The sequence below is a fragment of the Neophocaena asiaeorientalis genome, unplaced genomic scaffold (genome assembly GCF_003031525.2).
Source record: "Neophocaena asiaeorientalis asiaeorientalis breed wild unplaced genomic scaffold, Neophocaena_asiaeorientalis_V1.1 scaffold96, whole genome shotgun sequence".
Taxonomy (NCBI): domain Eukaryota; kingdom Metazoa; phylum Chordata; class Mammalia; order Artiodactyla; family Phocoenidae; genus Neophocaena; species Neophocaena asiaeorientalis.
In genome coordinates, this window is record NW_020175831.1 from 5,918,344 (window position 1) to 5,940,729 (window position 22,386).

At 38.7% G+C, this 22,386-nt stretch overlaps 1 protein-coding gene and 1 pseudogene across 2 annotated transcripts in view; one reads left to right on the forward strand and one right to left on the reverse strand.

Annotated features, from left to right (window-relative positions):
- Positions 1-285: 285 nt before the first annotated feature.
- PLEKHA3 (pleckstrin homology domain containing A3) overlaps positions 286-22,386 on the forward strand; it is a 28,802-nt gene continuing 6,701 nt past the window's right edge. The window contains exons 1-6 of one of the 2 annotated variants that reach the window (XM_024732890.1): positions 286-691; positions 4,478-4,594; positions 9,160-9,315; positions 11,806-11,942; positions 18,400-18,564; positions 21,682-21,725. In XM_024732890.1, the coding sequence (XP_024588658.1) occupies positions 652-691; positions 4,478-4,594; positions 9,160-9,315; positions 11,806-11,942; positions 18,400-18,564; positions 21,682-21,725 (659 nt within the window). In that variant the 5' untranslated portion in view covers positions 286-651. Of the gene's footprint in view, positions 692-4,477; positions 4,595-9,159; positions 9,316-11,805; positions 11,943-14,099; positions 14,251-16,740; positions 16,878-18,399; positions 18,565-21,681; positions 21,726-22,386 lie in introns of those variants that run through there. The other variant, XM_024732889.1, reaches the window with a different exon arrangement.
- Positions 5,305-5,655, reverse strand: LOC112391523 (40S ribosomal protein S26-like; annotated as a pseudogene).

Below are 22,386 nucleotides of genomic sequence, written 5' to 3' on the forward strand. Positions count from 1 at the left end.
TCCGAGTACGCCGGTCCCGGGCCCTGAGGCTTAGGCCCCGGGGGGCCGTCGGTCCGGGGCTCTGCGTTCTGAGTGAGAGCGGGAGCCCAGGGCCGCCAGCCGAGGGCCTGTGGGAGGATGAGGAGGAGTCACGGCTCCGACCCGCCCTCCTCGCGCAGCCTCGGGCTGGGCTGAGCCGCAGCAAAGCGCGCCCGCTCCTCCAGCCCCGCCGCCGGGGAGGGGTTTCCCGGGACAAGCCGGCCCCTTTCATCCAGGAAGTGAAAGCGACGTCGGGGTCAATGAAAACAAACGAGAGATCTGGGGGAGGAAAGGAAGGCGGGCGAGGAGGAAGGAGCGCCGGGGCGCGGAAGGGAGCAGCAGGGCGGTGGGAGCGCGAGCGGGAGGCCGGCCGTGGTCCCGACTTTGCCGCCGCCTCCGGGGCTCGCCCGGGGATGTCTCAAGGCCCCCAAGCACCGCGCGGCGGCCGCCGTCCCGGCCTCTGAGGGCCGCCACGTCCCGGCAGCGCGCGCGGGCTGAGGGCTGCTCTGTGCCGGCTGGGGGCGCCCGGGGAGGGTCCCGGGCGGGCCGGGAGGGGCTGCCCAGGCCCCGCGTTTCCCCCTTCACTGTGGCCGGCGCCGGGCCAGGAGGATGCGCGGCGCCGGGCTCTGAAGCATGGAGGGAGTTCTGTACAAGTGGACCAACTATCTCACGGGTATGAGGGCTCGACTGACCGGGGTGGGGGTGGGGGCGGCGGGGAGAGAACTTGGACGGGCTCAGGCAGGGAGGCTGCGGAGAAGGCGGGTAAGGGGCTCCTCCTCCCTCCGCCAGGCCGGCGGGGACCCTCACAGCGAATCGGTTCTGTCTGGTTCCCGGGCTTAATCGCTCTCTCTGTCTCTTGTAAGTGCCCATCTCGCCTCTGCAGGGGACAGTTCGAGGCTGCGCACCATCCTGAGGGTGGGAAGTGCACCTGACCATTTCTTTGCCCGTGTAATAATACTTCTGTTTTCTCCTGTAGCTTCCGGAACCATTCCTAGTCACTCTACATGTGTTGCTGCAGTCTCTGCCTTTACTCACCCTTAATTAAGCATTTTGTTGATAACTGAGTTGTTGGGGCATAGGACTGTAATGGGCCCTTTAAAATCAAGATTTCGTTTTAGGAAATCTTTTCACTGTTTCTTTTAATTTTCCTTAGCAACACGGTTTATTTTAAAAGTTCTCTTCGTTGAAGTTGTTCAAGCATAGCAAGCAAGATTTTGGAAGCTGTTCCCAGATTATATTCTCTTAGGGGTTGATTGTCAATGAGTTATCCTTATGTTTTGGTATTCAGGTAAGTGTGTGAGAAATTGTGGGAGAAAGTGCAGGACACAGAAGGTGGAGCAGGCAAATCAGTTTCACTCATGAAGTTGGTTGAAAGGAAGAACACCAAAGAACTAGGTGTTTCTGTAGAAATAAGAGACCAGCAGGGAAGGGCCCGTTTCCATGACACCAACAGTCTGGTTTATTAAAAGAGCCTTAAATCTGAGTTGTAGTCCCATCTCTGCCATCAGCTAACAGTAAGGACAAGTCACTTTTTCCTCTCAAGATCTGTCTCATAGGGCAGGGGTGATCAACTAGTTTATCCTGAAGGTGTCTTCCAACTCCAGGATTCTGTGATCTCACCAAATTAGAGGAAGGGGAGTGGATTTAAAGTAAGATTAAATAGCAAACAGATTTCTTGGTTTAGTGTAATAGGCCAGTCTTGATTTGCTGCCCACTTGTTCACTCTGCCAAAAGTATTGAACCCCTTAGTAATTGTATCATCCAACTTGTGTCCATCTGACCTTGTGCAAAATTTGCACATAAACACTTAAAGACATAAGCACTGAGCTATAATTGTCTCTTTTTTTGATTAGTTGGAATGTTAAAGGCAGATTTATAGCAGCGAATGCTTTACATTTATGATACATGGATGTTTTGTTTGCATTAGAATGTCAAACACTTCATTTCTGTAACTGGTATGTTTTAACAGGAAACATTTAATAAAACGAGGCAAATTTTTTTTATTAGGCATTTTCACATGGGCTGTTGTGAGAACAGTTATACTGTGTAGTTTAACTTTGAGATGGTAGTTACTCTGCTTTGAGATGCAGATGATCATCTCACTGCAAACATTCTAAGCGCAGTGGCTTGGGAGGTCATGTGAGGATCTTATGCATAGCCCAGAGCAATGGGTGATTACTAAGATGAGTCAAAATTTATTCCTGGAGCTAAATGTGGTCTTAGTGGCCCTCTTTCTCATCTCCTGTCGCTGAGCACCAGCTGGTTGAGCTTTTAACGTTGTGTACTTAAGGTTTTAATCTTTGCAGAGCATTTAAGTTAACTGCTAGTATGCAGTGTAGAAGCTTGATGAAATGAAATCTTTTGTCTGGAAGAATTCTATTTTTAAAATTTAAATTTGGCTCAGTGGCATGCTGATTATTACTTTTAGTTCATCTTAGGTCAGAAGGATGAATAGCTGTTCATACTAAGTGATCTTTAAGGAACCTTCCAGTCTGATGACAGTGTGCTTTAAGAATCCTTTGTAGAGAATAAGAATTTCAGTAACATTTGGTAGTTTGAGATAAAAAAGAATGTGTGTTGTGAAAAGGTATTAGAAAAAGGAATACCTATGAATTTTTTTCACAGATATAGCCCTTATATATATGTGTGAATCAATTAGAGATTGTTTCATTAAATATTTCTTCAAAGGGGTATGTAGAGATCATTAACAGTCTTAGTTAGATTAATATACTTAACTATAGTCACTTTTCAAGTTGGTACAAATTCTAAATGATCATTTTGCTCAATATTTCTTTTAAAGAGATATTGAATCACAATAATGCAGGCTTACAAAATCACAATTTGTCCTGTAGGCACACTAGACTGGGGGTAGAGGAGTGTATTTTCACCATAACCTTCTTATAATTTGTTTGCCAAGGTGAATTAATGTTTGGGAAGATACCATCCTCATCATTTCTATGCATGCCCAATACATTATGGATATACTGGATATACTGTGTATCTGTACTCTTATGGGTAACAGGCAATATCTCAGTTTTCTGTAATCATTCATTCATTCAATCACGTGAGAATTAAATTTTTTTTTAGTACCTGTTGTGTGCCAAGCACCTTTCCCAGGTTTTGGGAATTCAGTGATGAACAAGATAAAGTTCATGTACCAGAAGAACTTACCTTCTAATTTGCTAGACCTCATTAAGGAATATAGAGTTTCATAAAAAGAATTTTCCAAGCCTCTGAAACTTGGTTTTGTATATCCATCCCTCTGAACTGTATTATCACATTCCCTGCTGTTAATCTTTTTATGATTACTCAGCATTGTCATTTCAAAAGTGTTATAGGTAAAGCCTTTTGGGGAGGTAAATCCTGGGTCTATATCAGGATGTAAGAATGATTCCCCTATCTGTTACTGTCTTGGTACTATTTGGCCCAGAAAAACTGAACTGATTAATATAGCAGACAGTGTCTAAAGTGACCAGGCTGAATGGTGATTTAACAGTCACAGAAAGAACAAGGGCAGTCGCACTGCCTCCAGCATGGTCACCATGTTATTAATCAGTGAACTGTTGTAAATTAGTGGCATGCTTGATAAGATTTCAGGGAACACTGAGTTTGGCTTGCAAGAGTGGGAGTTGAGCTTCAAGGACAGACATCATCACCCCCAGCTTCGCATTAGAGCCAAGTCTGTGATAGTTGTGTGCTGTAGTCACTGAGTCAATGCTAATTAAATGAATGATTTCAATTTCTAGCATTTCTGCCTGAGCTGTGCAACAGCAGGGCAAGGAGAGAGGAGTGGTGGCTCCATGCTCTCACCACAGGGTATGCAACTTCTGTGTGAGAGACTGTAAATCATTCAGCACTCACTGTGTGCAAGGGAGTTGGCTTAGGTGGAGTTATTTTATAGGAGAGAGGAAAGCCACATTGCAGAATTAGAGGGCGAGGTGGCACTTGAGAGGTCTTCTTGTTCAATTCACTCATTTTGGAGACTGGGAATTTTTGATATTTAATGGGATGAAAATTCGTCTCAGGTTATTCAACCTGGGACAAAGAATGATAACAAAACTAGGGCTAGAATCCATGTCTTCTGTTGCTTTTTCCATTATGTTATAACCTGACTCTGTTTCCCTTAGAAAAAAGGGGCAATTGTGTTTGGGCTATTTTCTGTGTGTAGGGCTATTTTTGAAGATGGGTCTGATGGGTTGTTAATGAGAAGGTTGTAAGCCAGAATAAAGGTATTATTCCCCATATTTATTCTGATCTAGAGGTTTCTCCAGAAATCTCTTCCAGCAAAATGGAGATTGATGCAAGAGTATTTTGGGCAGATCTTGGCATTTAAAAATTTCATTGTCAGAATGTTATTTTAGAGCCAAGAAATGACATGGATGGTAAATTTTGTAATCATAGTTTTCTTTGTGATTAAAGTACTTTTTTATTGCTGTTTTGTTATTTATGATCTTTGTAGGTTGGCAGCCTCGTTGGTTTGTTTTAGATAATGGAATCCTGTCCTACTATGATTCACAAGATGATGTTTGCAAAGGGAGCAAAGGAAGTATAAAGATGGCAGTTTGTGAAATTAAAGGTAAGTGAATATATGGAATTAAATGAATTTGTAGTTAGGTAAGTAAAGGGTTCTTCAGCATACTGCAAAAAGAGGAGAAAAGCATTTCTAACCAGGAAGGGATCTTCTAATGCCATTTATCTCCTTAGCGTTCAGAAGTGGCACTTAGCATTGTTAGGCACAATTTTTGATATTTCTCCCTCTATAAATAAACTTTGAATTGAAATTCGAAGTACTAGTCTTCCGATGTGGACTTGAAAAAGCAATTTCTTGTGGATGCCACTTTAGTGTCCATGCTGAGTCTACAAGTGTTTTCTTTCATTTTCATTGAAGCGTGTTGTAAAGATTGGAAGCTGAACTCTAAAGATGATGAGGCCAGCGCAGGTTTTTGGTAAAGTATGAACTCAGAGTCATAAACTCTGGTTCTTTGCTGAATTGGAAATAAGCTCTTCTGGGTAATAGAGATATTTTTCCTTTCTTTTTCTTCTTTTTTTAGTGATCTTGAGAGTTTCAAGGAGTACTGGTCAGGAATATTGTAGGAAGCTCCTCTATCAGAATTTGTCTGGTGTTTTTCCCATGATTAGACTGGGGTTACGGGTTTTAGGGAGGAAGATCACATCAGGAGTACATGCTGTCAACATGATACACCATTTTTTTTTCCAATGTACAATTTCCATTTTAATATTTTTTTGGAGAGGATGGTTTTTCTTCAGTCTATAAGGGCTTAGTCTTTACATGGACCTTGGTGGAGGTCATGGGGCAGCTTCCGCAGGTCTAAACTGGGGTGGGAGTGTTTGGTCCGTCTGGGATGAGCTTCACGGGAATGATTCCTGACTATCTTGCTCTGACTGGCACAACTCACGCAGTAATGTAGTTTCGATGTAAGTACAGGTGGGGAAGCACATAGGAATCGAAGACACTTACTTCCGAAATGTCCCCGATGGCTGCGGCCTCTACTGTGTTAATTAATGACCTTAATGGTGTCCTTGGGCACGCGTTGGGCGAAGTTGGTGCAGTGAATAGGCTGCACGTGACCACGGCCCTTTTTTGGCATAACTGTTGTTCCTTCTTTTCTTCGTCATCTTGGAAGTGAGGACCCGAGAGAGCTGATATACCACTCTTGACATTAACCTTGACCACCTGTCTGAGGTAGTGTCTGTCAGATTTCTCTACTGTAAAGTTACCTTCCCCACTCCTTTTCCATACTGTGCTTTTTCAAAAGGGGAGAAAAAAGCAGTAAGTCATGCTGTAATTTTCATGAAGGAAGGTTTCATGGACCATTGATTCATTTGTGTGTGTGTGGTGGGGATATGTGGGGTGCAAGTAGGTAGGAGAAATCAGACAAAGTGGTAATGAAAAGTATTGAATTCTTCAAAGAGAATTGAAGGAAAAAATAAACCACTAGAGAAGGGCGTGTTAAACCCTACAGGGGGTCATGGCTACATAAGATATAGAAACACTTCCGCGTTGTTACTTGCATATTCTCTGAACTATATGAGGTGTAATTTTGTTTTATTTTTATAAATCACACAAGAAAAGCACATTCAAAGCATGAATTTTTATTTTTTAAAAAAATTATGGGAACTTCCCTGGCCATCCAGTGGTTAAGACTCTGTGATCCCACTGCATGGGGCACACAGGGTTTGGTACTTGGTTGGGGTAAGAGCCCACATGCCACGCACTGCGGCCACAAAAGAAAAAAAAGATATAAAAAAAATGATGGTTTTATCTCATCTTATTCTTCATATTTGATTCCAAATGAGATTCTGACTCTTGTCAGAAATCAAACTACATTCAAAGTTCAAAGATTTGACAACCTTGAGGATATTTAAAAGACTGTTAGTGGCAGAATTCTTAAGGCAACTCTAGCACTTTTTCAAGCCATGGCAGCGTTATTGTTGTCCTTGTTATTTGTTTAAAGAATAAGATACAGAAATGGGCACAAATCTTCAATATTCAGCCTTAAGAATGCTTACGAAGTGAATACACTTGTGTAATCACCACCCAGATCAAGAATTAGAATATTATCAGCATTCTAGATGCTGGGATAATAATCATGTTATCTCAGCCACTAATCTCTCTAAAAGGTTACCATTAATATGACTTTTATCACCATATTTAAGTATTGCCTGCTTTTGAACATTATATAACTGGAATAAATCAATGTTTTCTTTTGTGTCTGGCTTAACATATTTGCGAAATTCGTCTATGTTGTTCTTTGTAACAGTTCACCATTCTTACTGATGTGTTGTAATATTTTTATTGTGTGATTGTCCCACAGTTTGGCTCTCCATTCTAGTATTGATGGGTGTTTGTTTTTTCCATTTTGTTTCCATTTTGGGACTATAATAAGTAAAGCTGCCATAAACATTCTTATATATTTATTTTGTTGAACATATATATGCGTTTCTGTTCAGTATATATCTAGAACTGGAGTGGAATTGCTAAGGGAGACATTGAATATTCATACATTCAGCTTTAACAGATATTAAAAGAAATACTATTCTTGACTTTTGTTAAAACAGTAAGGCACAAAGAAGCAGACTTACAGATGTAGAGAACAAGCTAGCTGTAGAGAACAAGCTAGCGTTACCAGTGGGGAGAGAGGAGGGAGGAGGAGCAAGATAGAGGTAAAAGCTTAAGAGGCACAAACTACCGTGTATAAAATAAATAAGCTACAAGGATGTATTGTACAGCACAGGGAGTGTAGGCAATATTTTATAATAACTATAAGTAGAGTATAGTCTATAAAAATTTTTGATCACTATGTTGAATGGCTGAAACTAGTATAATGTTGTAAATCAACTATACCTCAATTTAAAAAAATTATTAAAAAAACCCAGTAAGGCAGACTTTACTCAGGTCTGTTGGAATAGGTATAGGAGCTACTGCAATGGAGTTTTGCAGTAGGGGAGAGAAATTGGGCTCAACTCTGAATACAACAAGGAAAAGTGGGAGTTTATAGCCAAGGAACAGAGTGGCAGGGGGTGGGATAGGGGAATCAGTGGATGGAAAATTATAAGGATGAAACTTCAGAGATAAAGGGGGATTCTGATTAAACAGACCTAACGGGATTCTTATTGGAGGCAGGTCAGGGTGATCAGATATTATTACCTGGGGGTGGCGGGAAGTGGAATTTGGTCAGATAAGGAGGGTGATCAGATATTGAGGGTGGGGGATTCTGGCTAAACTGACTTAGCAGGATGTTTGCTAAAAGTGGACTCTACTAGGACAGAGCTGGAAGCCCCAGATTGGGCCTAGTCAAGCAGAGGGTTCAGAAGAGCCCAACAAGTTTGATCAAGGAGAGACTTTTTGTCTCAGATAATGCCAAACTGTTTACCAAAGTAATTGTACCAATTTGTTTTTCAACTAGTATGAGAGTTTCAGTTGCTTTTCATCCTTGCCAAAGCTTACTATTAGCAATTTGAAGATTTTGAATTCTTCTACTATACCTAGTGCTATCTCATGGTGATTTTTTTTTTAAACACTAATGGATTGAATCACTGTTAAATTTATTTATTTATTTATTTTTGGCTGCGTTGGATCTTCGTTGCTGTGCACGGGCTTTCTCTAGTTGTGGCAAGCGGGGGCTACTCTTTGTTGCGGTGTGCGGGCTTCTCATTGCGGTGGCTTCTCTTGTTGCGGAGCACGGGCTCTAGGCATGCGGGCTTCAGTAGTTGTGGCACGTGGGCTCAGTAGTTGTGACTGGCGGGCTCTAGAGCACAGGCTCAGTAGTTGTGGCACACAGGCTTAGTTGCTCCTCGGCATGTAGGATCTTCCTGGATCAGGGCTCGAACCCGTGTCCTCTGCATTGGCAGGCAGATTCTTAACCGCTGCGCCACCAGGGAGATCCCTCTCATGGTGGTTTTAACTTGCATTTTTTTCAGTAACTAATGATGTTGAGTATTTTTTCAGATATTAATTAGGCATTTGAACATCCTCTTCTTTTGAAGTCCCTTTTCAAGTCTTTGGCCCAATTTCTAAACTGAGCTATCTTTCACATTGATTTGTAGGAGTTCTTCGTATAGTCTGAATGAGTTTTCATATTGCAGATAATTCTCCTGATCTGTAGTTTGTGTTTTCATTCTGTTAATGGTATCTTTTGACGAACAGAAGTTTTTAATTTCAGTAATACCCAATTTGTCAAAAATTTTTTTAATTAGAACTTTTTATGTCCTATTTAAGAAATCTTCTTGAAGGTTTATTGTTTTACCTTTTATATTTAGGTCTATTTTAGGTTGGTGGTTGACGTAAAATTCTGTAAAAAAGAGTGTGATAAGTGTGACAGGGGTACTGGTGGCCCCAGGGGAGGGAGTTCTTAGATCTCACTTTTCAGTAGTTAATTTGTTGTTGTTTTCTGTTCACATGCTACCACCACTTTGACACCACTACCAGCCTGGGTATATGTGAGAATCGTGGCTTGGAGGGTACCCCTGGATACCCCTTAAGGAGGTGTCACTGCCTGCCTCTTGAATCAGAGTTTGTTGTTTTAGGTCTGAAACATCTAATACTGTGTAAGTGATGATTTGATTCTCCACAAATTACTTGAGTTCGTGACTATATTTCCCCTTTGTTTATCATCATAGTCCATTCAGCAGACAACACAAGAATGGAATTAATCATTCCAGGAGAGCAGCATTTCTACATGAAGGCAGTGAATGCAGCTGAAAGACAAAGGTGGCTGGTTGCTTTGGGGAGCTCCAAAGCCTGTTTGTCTGACACTAGGACTAAAAAAGAAAAAGGTAACTATACATTTTTCCTTTGTGGTGAGAACATTTTCTTAAACATAAATGTAAATTGTCATGTTCACTTATAGTAATTTATCCCAAAGAAATAATCAGAAATGTAGAAGATCTATGTACATAGATGTTCATTATAGTGAAAAAATTTATAAACATTGCCAAGGTTTAAATTTAGGGGAATGGTTCAGTAAACTATATAGTGCTTTCATAGGCTGATATATTATGTAGCCAGTAAAATGTTTACAAGGAATTTTAATGATATGAGAAAATGCCCAAAGTTGAGTGATAATTGAAAAAAGCAGGATTCAAAATTACATATCCACTCCTTGGCCAGCTCAGGAAAGATATGTAAGAATTGGTCAGGTTGTTACCTTTGGAAAGGGAATTTGTGGGAGACACTCACTTTTCACTTTATACCCTTTGACCGTAACTTTTGACTTTACCAGCTACAGATATTGCCCGTTCAAAAGCAAAGCAAGGGACTTCCCTGTTGGTCCAGTGGTTAAGACTCAGCGCTTTCACTGCCGTGGCCCTGGGTTCAATCCTTGGTCGGGGAACTAAGATCCCGCAAGCTATGCATCCGTGGCCAAAAAGAAAAAAAAAAGAGCCAAGCAAATAATTTATGGTATTAGTTCAATTATATGCAGATATAATGTGAAAATAATAACAGTATTTATATCTTGGTAGTGAGATTGCAGTTTTTTTCCCTATATATTTTTGATTTTCAAAAATTTTCACTGAACATGTATTACTTTTATAATTAAAAAACAATAGAAGTTATTTAAATTAGTGAAAACAACTAAATTGTGGGTTATTGAAAAATGAAGGCTAAGGATTGAATTTATAACAGTTTTCAAATATGTGAAAGAACATCACAGATAGAGTATGGTTAAGGGTAGGATAAGAAGGAATGAGGACTTCCTTGGTGGTCCAGTGGTTAAGACTTCGCCTTCCAATGCCGGGGGTGCGGGTTCCATTCCTGGTTGGGGAGCTAAGATCCCACGTGCCTTCACGAGCAGAAAACAAAAAAACAGAAACAATATTGTAACAAATTCAATAAAGACTTTAAAAATGGTCCACATCGAAAAAAAAAAAAGGGAATGAATAGTCACAATAGCCAAAAGGTAGAAACAACCCAAATGTTTATAGACAGATGAATGGATAAACATAGTATGGTATATACATAAAATGGTATTCAGCCTTATTATAAAGGAAGGAAATTCTAACAGATGCTCCACCAATGAATCTTGAATATGTGCTAAGTGAAATAAGCCAGTCACAAAAGGACAAATATTGTATTATTCCACCTATGTGGGGTACCTAGAGTCGTCAAATTCATAGAGACAGAAAGTCGAATGGTGATTTCTAGGGGTTAAGGGAGGGGGAAAAGGAGAGTTAGTGTTTAAAGTGTGTAGAGTTTCAGTTGGGGAAGATGAAAAAGTTCTGGAGATGGATGGTTGTACAGTAATGTGAATGTACTTAATGGCATCAAACTGTATACTTAAAAATGGTTAAAATAGTACATTTTGTTTTATATATATATATAGCTACAATTAAAAAGAAGGAATGGACTTAAACTTGGGTAAAAATCAATTTAGGTTAGGTTAAATGGGCAGATAGAGCTGCTTTGGTCTACTCTGGCTAGAGGGGCTTCATGACTAGTACCACAAAGCAGTGCCACTGGCTCAAAGAATATGGAGAAGCATCAGGATCTACTGTGTATACTTTTTTCCTTCCTCTGCTGCTTACACATCTAGTTTAGAAGGTATTGGTAAGTGAGTGGCTGAGATTATGGCTGGATGTTTAGTCTGTCTGGATATATTAAAGAAAGGAACATAGGCTTTTAATTAAAAAAATTCTTAAACCAATACTATGTGAAAATGAAGCTGTGAAAGGAACAGAAGAAAACAAATGAATGTTTATATAGAGCAGTTGTAACTATATAAAAGTTAAAAACTTCTGTTACCAGAATACAATAAAGAAAACTGAAAGAAAGCTGACAGATCTTGAAAAGTATTTGCAGTATTTTGGAGGGATGAAAGATTGCTATCTTTAATGCGTAAGAACTTTTATAAATTATAAATTTATCAATTTATATATTACTAAGAGAAAAACCAAACATTAGAACTGGAAAAATGTGTAAAGGACAAGAAAAGCCAATTCACAAAAAAAGAAATACAAGTGCTTATCAAATTAAAGATGAGTAATGGAATGGAAATATCCTGTATAAGGCATTCATTGTCATCAGCCTGTCTCTGGAAATTAATCTACCTAAACTTCATGTCAGACATATGACAGCCAGTTTTTTCCACCTATCTAAAGAGAAGATGTTTCCTCAGGGAAAACCTTATATTCTATTTCCAAGGTCTCATACCTCTTAAGCTACAGGTATTCATATCTATTGCCTTACTTTTTAATGATTCCATTTTGTTGTTTTGCCTCTGAAGTATGAAAATAGTCTAATTGAATGTTTGCATATGTTCCTTTCAGAAATAAGTGAAACCAGTGAATCTCTGAAAACCAAAATGTCTGAGCTTCGCCTCTACTGTGACCTCCTAATGAAGCAAGTTCATACGATCCAAGAATTTGTTCACCATGATGAGAATCATTCATCTCCCAGCATAGAGGTATATCCAAGATGATCCTTTCATGTCTGATTATGCTTTGCAGCATATGGTGGGTGAGCTTCTTACATAAGATGACAGAGAAGCATTTTCAAAATGAGTTATTCTCAGCTATTCAGACCTCTTCGTACTGTAGACTATCTGGCAGTTTGTAGGATCTTTTAGACTATGTCTGTATAACCAGAGTAAAGCAGCAAGCAGCACATTTGTCCAAGGAATCAAGGCCTGTCTTTGCAGCCAATTGATTATTTGATGGTTGGGGTAGGAAAGAAGCATTACCAGCTTTGTTCTCCAGACTAACTGCATGAGTTCATTGGACAGGTGCTGTTCTCTTTCTTTTGTAATTAGGTCCTAGCTTAACTACTGAGGGTTAATAATTTAGCTTTATAAACTAACTTAAAAAAAGAATCATTCTCAGAGCAGTGATGTAGCAATCAAAATTCAGATTTGCAGAACCTGGCTATGAAATAGGCTCATTCTTTCTGGTGAAGTAGGACCAGTGAGCCTTACTGCTCTCTGGGTGAAAGGCCAGCCTGGTTCCCAGTCCCCTTTTGCTTAACTTGGGAGAAGTGGGACAAGAAATCTTCCTACTTTTCTGTGGCCTTCTCCTACTAGGGAGGAATCTTAGGTGAGGTAGGTTGCCTTTAGATGTAAGTACGTTAAACCCTAAGGCACTTGCTGTTTCACCACAGGCTCTCTGCAGGCAGGTGCCCTTACGTCTGCTCCATTGGCTCAGGGACAGTGTCGGGGACCCAATCTTGTTCTGTCCTTCCACTCTGCCATTTTTGGTGTGTTGTTTTTTTCTCCTCATGCCCTAGCCTTCAAGGTGACTACAAGTTTGCACAGAAGCAGGAGGCAGTGGGGTAGCCAGGGTGGAGAGAGACCATCTCAGTTTGCTGTCTTTGCTTTTATCAGGGAATGAAAATCCCAGAAACCCTAGCAGACTTCTCATTATCTTTTTAGTCTGGGTCCATGAAAACTAGGAAAAATGAGTATTTGACAAAGGGTCATGGAATAGACATGACTGACTTAGACCAGTCTATATTCATCCCTCAGGAGCAAGGCACTCTGCTGTCCCCAAAAGAACTTGGAGTTTTTATTCTACCAAGGAAGAAATGGGAGAATGTGCGTGGGGTAGACATGAATTCTACCTGGCACTCAGTAACCCTCATGGTGTTCCACTGCTGTGATTACCTTTGGAATTCTGATAGTTAGAAACTTACAGTCTAGGTTAGGTTTACAGTAGTTGTGGCACGTGGGCTCAGTAGTTGTGACTGGCGGGCTCTAGAGCACAGGCTCAGTAGTTGTGGCACACAGGCTTAGTTGCTCCTCGGCATGTAGGATCTTCCTGGATCAGGGCTCGAACCCGTGTCCTCTGCATTGGCAGGCAGATTCTTAACCGCTGCGCCACCAGGGAGATCCCTCTCATGGTGGTTTTAACTTGCATTTTTTTCAGTAACTAATGATGTTGAGTATTTTTTCAGATATTAATTAGGCATTTGAACATCCTCTTCTTTTGAAGTCCCTTTTCAAGTCTTTGGCCCAATTTCTAAACTGAGCTATCTTTCACATTGATTTGTAGGAGTTCTTCGTATAGTCTGAATGAGTTTTCATATTGCAGATAATTCTCCTGATCTGTAGTTTGTGTTTTCATTCTGTTAATGGTATCTTTTGACGAACAGAAGTTTTTAATTTCAGTAATACCCAATTTGTCAAAAATTTTTTTAATTAGAACTTTTTATGTCCTATTTAAGAAATCTTCTTGAAGGTTTATTGTTTTACCTTTTATATTTAGGTCTATTTTAGGTTGGTGGTTGACGTAAAATTCTGTAAAAAAGAGTGTGATAAGTGTGACAGGGGTACTGGTGGCCCCAGGGGAGGGAGTTCTTAGATCTCACTTTTCAGTAGTTAATTTGTTGTTGTTTTCTGTTCACATGCTACCACCACTTTGACACCACTACCAGCCTGGGTATATGTGAGAATCGTGGCTTGGAGGGTACCCCTGGATACCCCTTAAGGAGGTGTCACTGCCTGCCTCTTGAATCAGAGTTTGTTGTTTTAGGTCTGAAACATCTAATACTGTGTAAGTGATGATTTGATTCTCCACAAATTACTTGAGTTCGTGACTATATTTCCCCTTTGTTTATCATCATAGTCCATTCAGCAGACAACACAAGAATGGAATTAATCATTCCAGGAGAGCAGCATTTCTACATGAAGGCAGTGAATGCAGCTGAAAGACAAAGGTGGCTGGTTGCTTTGGGGAGCTCCAAAGCCTGTTTGTCTGACACTAGGACTAAAAAAGAAAAAGGTAACTATACATTTTTCCTTTGTGGTGAGAACATTTTCTTAAACATAAATGTAAATTGTCATGTTCACTTATAGTAATTTATCCCAAAGAAATAATCAGAAATGTAGAAGGTCTATGTACATAGATGTTCATTATAGTGAAAAAATTTATAAACATTGCCAAGGTTTAAATTTAGGGGAATGGTTCAGTAAACTATATAGTGCTTTCATAGGCTGATATATTATGTAGCCAGTAAAATGTTTACAAGGAATTTTAATGATATGAGAAAATGCCCAAAGTTGAGTGATAATTGAAAAAAGCAGGATTCAAAATTACATATCCACTCCTTGGCCAGCTCAGGAAAGATATGTAAGAATTGGTCAGGTTGTTACCTTTGGAAAGGGAATTTGTGGGAGACACTCACTTTTCACTTTATACCCTTTGACCGTAACTTTTGACTTTACCAGCTACAGATATTGCCCGTTCAAAAGCAAAGCAAGGGACTTCCCTGTTGGTCCAGTGGTTAAGACTCAGCGCTTTCACTGCCGTGGCCCTGGGTTCAATCCTTGGTCGGGGAACTAAGATCCCGCAAGCTACGCATCCGTGGCCAAAAAGAAAAAAAAAAGAGCCAAGCAAATAATTTATGGTATTAGTTCAATTATATGCAGATATAATGTGAAAATAATAACAGTATTTATATCTTGGTAGTGAGATTGCAGTTTTTTTCCCTATATATTTTTGATTTTCAAAAATTTTCACTGAACATGTATTACTTTTATAATTAAAAAACAATAGAAGTTATTTAAATTAGTGAAAACAACTAAATTGTGGGTTATTGAAAAATGAAGGCTAAGGATTGAATTTATAACAGTTTTCAAATATGTGAAAGAACATCACGGATAGAGTATGGTTAAGGGTAGGATAAGAAGGAATGAGGACTTCCTTGGTGGTCCAGTGGTTAAGACTTCGCCTTCCAATGCCGGGGGTGCGGGTTCCATTCCTGGTTGGGGAGCTAAGATCCCACGTGCCTTCACGAGCAGAAAACAAAAAAACAGAAACAATATTGTAACAAATTCAATAAAGACTTTAAAAATGGTCCACATCGAAAAAAAAAAAAGGGAATGAATAGTCACAATAGCCAAAAGGTAGAAACAACCCAAATGTTTATAGACAGATGAATGGATAAACATAGTATGGTATATACATAAAATGGTATTCAGCCTTATTATAAAGGAAGGAAATTCTAACAGATGCTCCACCAATGAATCTTGAATATGTGCTAAGTGAAATAAGCCAGTCACAAAAGGACAAATATTGTATTATTCCACCTATGTGGGGTACCTAGAGTCGTCAAATTCATAGAGACAGAAAGTCGAATGGTGATTTCTAGGGGTTAAGGGAGGGGGAAAAGGAGAGTTAGTGTTTAAAGTGTGTAGAGTTTCAGTTGGGGAAGATGAAAAAGTTCTGGAGATGGATGGTTGTACAGTAATGTGAATGTACTTAATGGCATCAAACTGTATACTTAAAAATGGTTAAAATAGTACATTTTGTTTTATATATATATATAGCTACAATTAAAAAGAAGGAATGGACTTAAACTTGGGTAAAAATCAATTTAGGTTAGGTTAAATGGGCAGATAGAGCTGCTTTGGTCTACTCTGGCTAGAGGGGCTTCATGACTAGTACCACAAAGCAGTGCCACTGGCTCAAAGAATATGGAGAAGCATCAGGATCTACTGTGTATACTTTTTTCCTTCCTCTGCTGCTTACACATCTAGTTTAGAAGGTATTGGTAAGTGAGTGGCTGAGATTATGGCTGGATGTTTAGTCTGTCTGGATATATTAAAGAAAGGAACATAGGCTTTTAATTAAAAAAATTCTTAAACCAATACTATGTGAAAATGAAGCTGTGAAAGGAACAGAAGAAAACAAATGAATGTTTATATAGAGCAGTTGTAACTATATAAAAGTTAAAAACTTCTGTTACCAGAATACAATAAAGAAAACTGAAAGAAAGCTGACAGATCTTGAAAAGTATTTGCAGTATTTTGGAGGGATGAAAGATTGCTATCTTTAATGCGTAAGAACTTTTATAAATTATAAATTTATCAATTTATATATTACTAAGAGAAAAACCAAACATTAGAACTGGAAAAATGTGTAAAGGACAAGAAAAGCCAATTCACAAAAAAAGAAATACAAGTGCTTATCAAATTAAAGATGAGTAATGGAATGGAAATATCCTGTATAAGGCATTCATTGTCATCAGCCTGTCTCTGGAAATTAATCTACCTAAACTTCATGTCAGACATATGACAGCCAGTTTTTTCCACCTATCTAAAGAGAAGATGTTTCCTCAGGGAAAACCTTATATTCTATTTCCAAGGTCTCATACCTCTTAAGCTACAGGTATTCATATCTATTGCCTTACTTTTTAATGATTCCATTTTGTTGTTTTGCCTCTGAAGTATGAAAATAGTCTAATTGAATGTTTGCATATGTTCCTTTCAGAAATAAGTGAAACCAGTGAATCTCTGAAAACCAAAATGTCTGAGCTTCGCCTCTACTGTGACCTCCTAATGAAGCAAGTTCATACGATCCAAGAATTTGTTCACCATGATGAGAATCATTCATCTCCCAGCATAGAGGTATATCCAAGATGATCCTTTCATGTCTGATTATGCTTTGCAGCATATGGTGGGTGAGCTTCTTACATAAGATGACAGAGAAGCATTTTCAAAATGAGTTATTCTCAGCTATTCAGACCTCTTCGTACTGTAGACTATCTGGCAGTTTGTAGGATCTTTTAGACTATGTCTGTATAACCAGAGTAAAGCAGCAAGCAGCACATTTGTCCAAGGAATCAAGGCCTGTCTTTGCAGCCAATTGATTATTTGATGGTTGGGGTAGGAAAGAAGCATTACCAGCTTTGTTCTCCAGACTAACTGCATGAGTTCATTGGACAGGTGCTGTTCTCTTTCTTTTGTAATTAGGTCCTAGCTTAACTACTGAGGGTTAATAATTTAGCTTTATAAACTAACTTAAAAAAAGAATCATTCTCAGAGCAGTGATGTAGCAATCAAAATTCAGATTTGCAGAACCTGGCTATGAAATAGGCTCATTCTTTCTGGTGAAGTAGGACCAGTGAGCCTTACTGCTCTCTGGGTGAAAGGCCAGCCTGGTTCCCAGTCCCCTTTTGCTTAACTTGGGAGAAGTGGGACAAGAAATCTTCCTACTTTTCTGTGGCCTTCTCCTACTAGGGAGGAATCTTAGGTGAGGTAGGTTGCCTTTAGATGTAAGTACGTTAAACCCTAAGGCACTTGCTGTTTCACCACAGGCTCTCTGCAGGCAGGTGCCCTTACGTCTGCTCCATTGGCTCAGGGACAGTGTCGGGGACCCAATCTTGTTCTGTCCTTCCACTCTGCCATTTTTGGTGTGTTGTTTTTTTCTCCTCATGCCCTAGCCTTCAAGGTGACTACAAGTTTGCACAGAAGCAGGAGGCAGTGGGGTAGCCAGGGTGGAGAGAGACCATCTCAGTTTGCTGTCTTTGCTTTTATCAGGGAATGAAAATCCCAGAAACCCTAGCAGACTTCTCATTATCTTTTTAGTCTGGGTCCATGAAAACTAGGAAAAATGAGTATTTGACAAAGGGTCATGGAATAGACATGACTGACTTAGACCAGTCTATATTCATCCCTCAGGAGCAAGGCACTCTGCTGTCCCCAAAAGAACTTGGAGTTTTTATTCTACCAAGGAAGAAATGGGAGAATGTGCGTGGGGTAGACATGAATTCTACCTGGCACTCAGTAACCCTCATGGTGTTCCACTGCTGTGATTACCTTTGGAATTCTGATAGTTAGAAACTTACAGTCTAGGTTAGGTTTATTTAAGATAAATTTTTGTACACAGTTTTTCAATATGATACTTCGTTTAAATGCAAGAGTTATTTTTTTCTTGGAGTCTAATTTCATACATTGTTTACCTGAGAGACAGATAATTCTTATTCATGCATTGCTTTAATTTTCTAAGGTAATGCATTTTAAACAGATTTGAGCATAACCTAGTAAGGTATCCATTGAAGGTAATGTTTCATTATTTGATGGTAAGGTGGTGCATGAATCCACATAGTTGTGTGTGAGTCCGTTCAACTTTTTGCATGTAATTTTTCAGAACATGAATGAAGCCTCTTCTCTACTTAGTGCCACGTGTAATACATTCATCACAACGCTTGAGGAATGTGTGAAGATAGCGAATGCCAAGTTTAAACCTGAGATGTTTCAGCTGTGCCATCCGGATCCCTTAGTTTCTCCTGTGTCACCTTCTCCTGTTCAAATGGTTGGAATTTCTGGTTTTTCTTCCAGTGATACTGCATGTGGTTTTGTTTTTGTGTTTATTTTTAAGGCTGGAAACTGTCAGTAGGAGGGAAATAGTCAACAGGTTGAATTTTTTTTTTTTACTGTACTCAGATTCTATATGGGAGCCTCTCAGCTGATGGGCTCAACATGAGCCAAGGTCCTGATCCCCTCCCCTTGGAAGGGCTGTGCCATTTACCCCAGTGTGTCAGGAAAATATTATAGTGCTCTGTGGGTGCTGTGACATGAAAAGGTTGGGTAACACTCTTCTATTTGGTAAAAACACCACTATGGGGTGAAGATTTACTCACAAGGGGATAAAATTAAGTAAATTTTTAGAGGAGCTGTAAGGGATTCGAAACAACATGTTACAGGGGAAACAGTATTTTATAGTCAGCATTTGGATTTGAACCTTCCAAATAGGCAAGTTACTTAATCTCTCTGGGCTTCATTTTTTTCATCTGTAAATTACAGTGTTTTTTACATCAGAGGTAGATGTAACCTGTTTAATGTTAGGTCCTTAACATTAGGTTCTTATCTTCTGATTACTCTGAACAGGGAGTACTCTTTTTGCCAAGGGTGATGGATTCATTTTCCTTTTCAAGGTAATAAACTTGCCCTAGCATGCTGTGGGGAACTTGGAGGTGAGATGAGGTTTGATGAAACCTTACATGTTTTTCATCAAACTATTTTCGTGAGCTCTTTTGTGGAATGAAGAATGCCACCTGGCTCTTATTTTAGCAATTACCTGCAGACCTATTTGTTGGCAGAAATAATAGGGTACAACTTATTCTGAGGTTCTCTTAACCACCACAGCAAATTTGGTCATATGAGAATTAGTAAAGATTATTACCTAAATTTATTTAGATCATTATTTTCCTAAAGTGTTAAAAAAATTTTTTTTTATTTGGTTGCTGTGCAACTGAGTATTAGTTGCAGCTCACTGGCTCCTTAGTTGCAGCACATGGACTCCTTAGTTGAGGCAGGCAAGCTCCTTAGTTGCAGCATGCGAACTCTTAGTTGCGACATGCATGTGGGATCTAGTTCCCTGACCAGGGATTGAACCTGGGCCCCCTGCGTTGCGAGCGTGGAGTCTTAACCACCGCGCCACTAGGGAAGTTCTAGATCATTGATTTCTAAATAATTTATGATGGACCAACAGCGTCCTCTGAGATAGGTATACCATGAAAATGAGTTTTATGGCCAGATTAGTTTGGGAAGTTCTAGGTTAACTTAAACAAATTGGGTTTCGCTGATGTAGGACTTCTTAGAACCTCTTTTATGCTAAAGTGTATTATGAATCTCTGAGGAGAGGTGGTGTGTAGTATTTTCTGAAATTTATTTGATGATTGAACCCTTTTGTTTATTTTTTAATAACTCAGAGGACTGTGTTGTTTAGTAGAACACAGTTTGACAATGTTGCTTTTTAGAACAATTTTAGGTTTATTGTGGACTGCTAAATAACATGTATAGTTGAACAAAAAATCCTGATCTTCTGAGATGGATGTATAGTGCTATGTTCCTGAGCTTGATATACAAGGGGTACACTGTATTTTTTTTAAGGTGGACTTTATAGAATCAAATATAATGAAAACACCTCAAACCTGCCTAATTTCTTCATTGAACTTCTGAGGAGAATGCCTTCTGTTACAAATGTTCTATAGTCCAGAGAGGTCATATGTGTATTTTATGTATAAGAAGCTATAATAACTGTCTCTTTTAAACTAAAACTTTTTATCAGTAGAAACATTACAAGAAATCCAATAAGTTAATCTAGGAAATACTGGTTAGAGGCCACTTATTTTTCCTCACTGTGCCATTTTACTTCATACATAAGGCAAAAATTGTGGCTTACGGTAAATAGTTCTGGAGACACATAGCATGGAAAGTAAGGTCAGACAGTCTTTAAGAGGAAATCTTTTTCTTTCTTTTTCTTTAACGACATGAGTAAATGAAAAATAAAGCTGAAAAATTTGAGAATTCCAAAATTAACTTGATCTTTATAACTACTTTATATGGTTATCTCATCGTGTCCCTCTTTAAATTAACTTGCACTCAGTTATATTTCAAATCATCATAGAAGTTTAAACAATTGTCATTTTGATCCACAGATAATTGTAGTGGGGGTGTTGCTGTCTGAGTAATCCTAAGGGAAGTGATTTCTGTTAAAGGAGATGTTAATGTCCAGTTGCATCTTTATTTTAATCATATTAGATATCCTTGGACTACAAATTGGATGGGTCATAATTGTTCTCATTTCAACTGGGATTTCTCAGAGCAACTGTAGAAGGCATTTACGTAACATAACTGTTAGACTTGGACTCACTTGTAAGACTTGAGCCCCTGTATATAAAGCAACCATCGTTAGCCTTTGATATAAGCATTGCTTTTTTTGCTACTTTGCTAAGCATTGAAATAATCTACTTGGCTGCCTCTGTTTTTTTGGTGGAGTAGTTAGATCTAAATCATGTTTCACATTTGTCATATTTATTAATACTCTGCTGACTCAGATTTTATTTATTTATTTATATTTTAAGTGTATGTTTTTAGAAACCTATTTGAGGCTTAGGGTTCCTCTTCTGAGTTCTTAAAAGACTTGAATAATTAATGCTGTTTTCCATGAAAACCACACTTTAGAACATCTGTGTAATAGCTACCTGAATAATGAATGGTAAGGAGAAGCTCTACCCTTTAAAAAAAAGAGAGAGACATTTATTAGATTATTTTCTTTTCTGGCTTGCTGGATACTCCTTTTCATCACAAATAGTGTGATTTTTTGGGGACTTGTTAAGTATACTGTTTTTTATATCTTTATACAAACACATGTAGTATATATATATTATAAAATTCAGTTTTTAATATTGAGAAAACAATCCAGCATGTTTTTGTATGTGTTGAGAAAGATTTCAGTTAATAATTATTGGGGAGAAAGCTTGATATTGTGCTAATAATGTTACTTGGGTCTGTAAAAAATAAATTTTTTGGCCAGCCATCTTTTTCTTTGAGTAAATTTATGTTAATTATGATAATAATAATATATTAGAGCTGTCTTATTCTACTTGATATATGAATTATGCTTATTTTCTTTTTAAATTTCTAGATGAAGCGTTCTGTCAGCCACCCTGGTTCTTGCAGTTCAGAGAGGTAAAATAACCTTTTCTTCTGACCAAGTTCTCTCAAAATTATACCTACTTAGGGAACTTCTTTGGGTCTTTAACATAAAGTGGAATGTAAACTCTGTATGGGCAAAGTCTGGTTCTGATTTGCTCAGCATTATTTCTCTTAGTGCTTAGTATAGGGTCTGGCCCCAGTAGGTCGTAGGTAAAGAAAAAAAATGAGTGAATAAATTAGTCAGCAAGGTAAGCACCTTGCCAGCTATCATACTTTTTTTAGATGTAAATTGTATCCAACGATGGTTAATAGAAATCCATTTTTGATGTATTAAGGCTCCAAGCTTAGGCTTATTTTACTACAGTTTTTTATAGCATCATATATTCATGCTGAGCTGTTGTTATAATAGGAGCTAAGGTGTTACTGAAAAGAGAGAAAAACTATTGCTATTTTAAAGTATTTTAAAGTATTTAAAGTATTTAAAATATTTTAAAATATTTTAAAGTATTCATATCAACACATTTAAAAAATTTACATTCTAGATCCTGCCAATATCCCAGGCTATTTTATCTTGGTAGGTAACATTCTTTTAAGTTGCTATGGTTGTCTTATTATGGTTGTCTTTGGAAAATGATGAAATTATAGTGATATTAGCATTTATTTCTCTACATCAATATAGGGGTAGGGGAAAAAA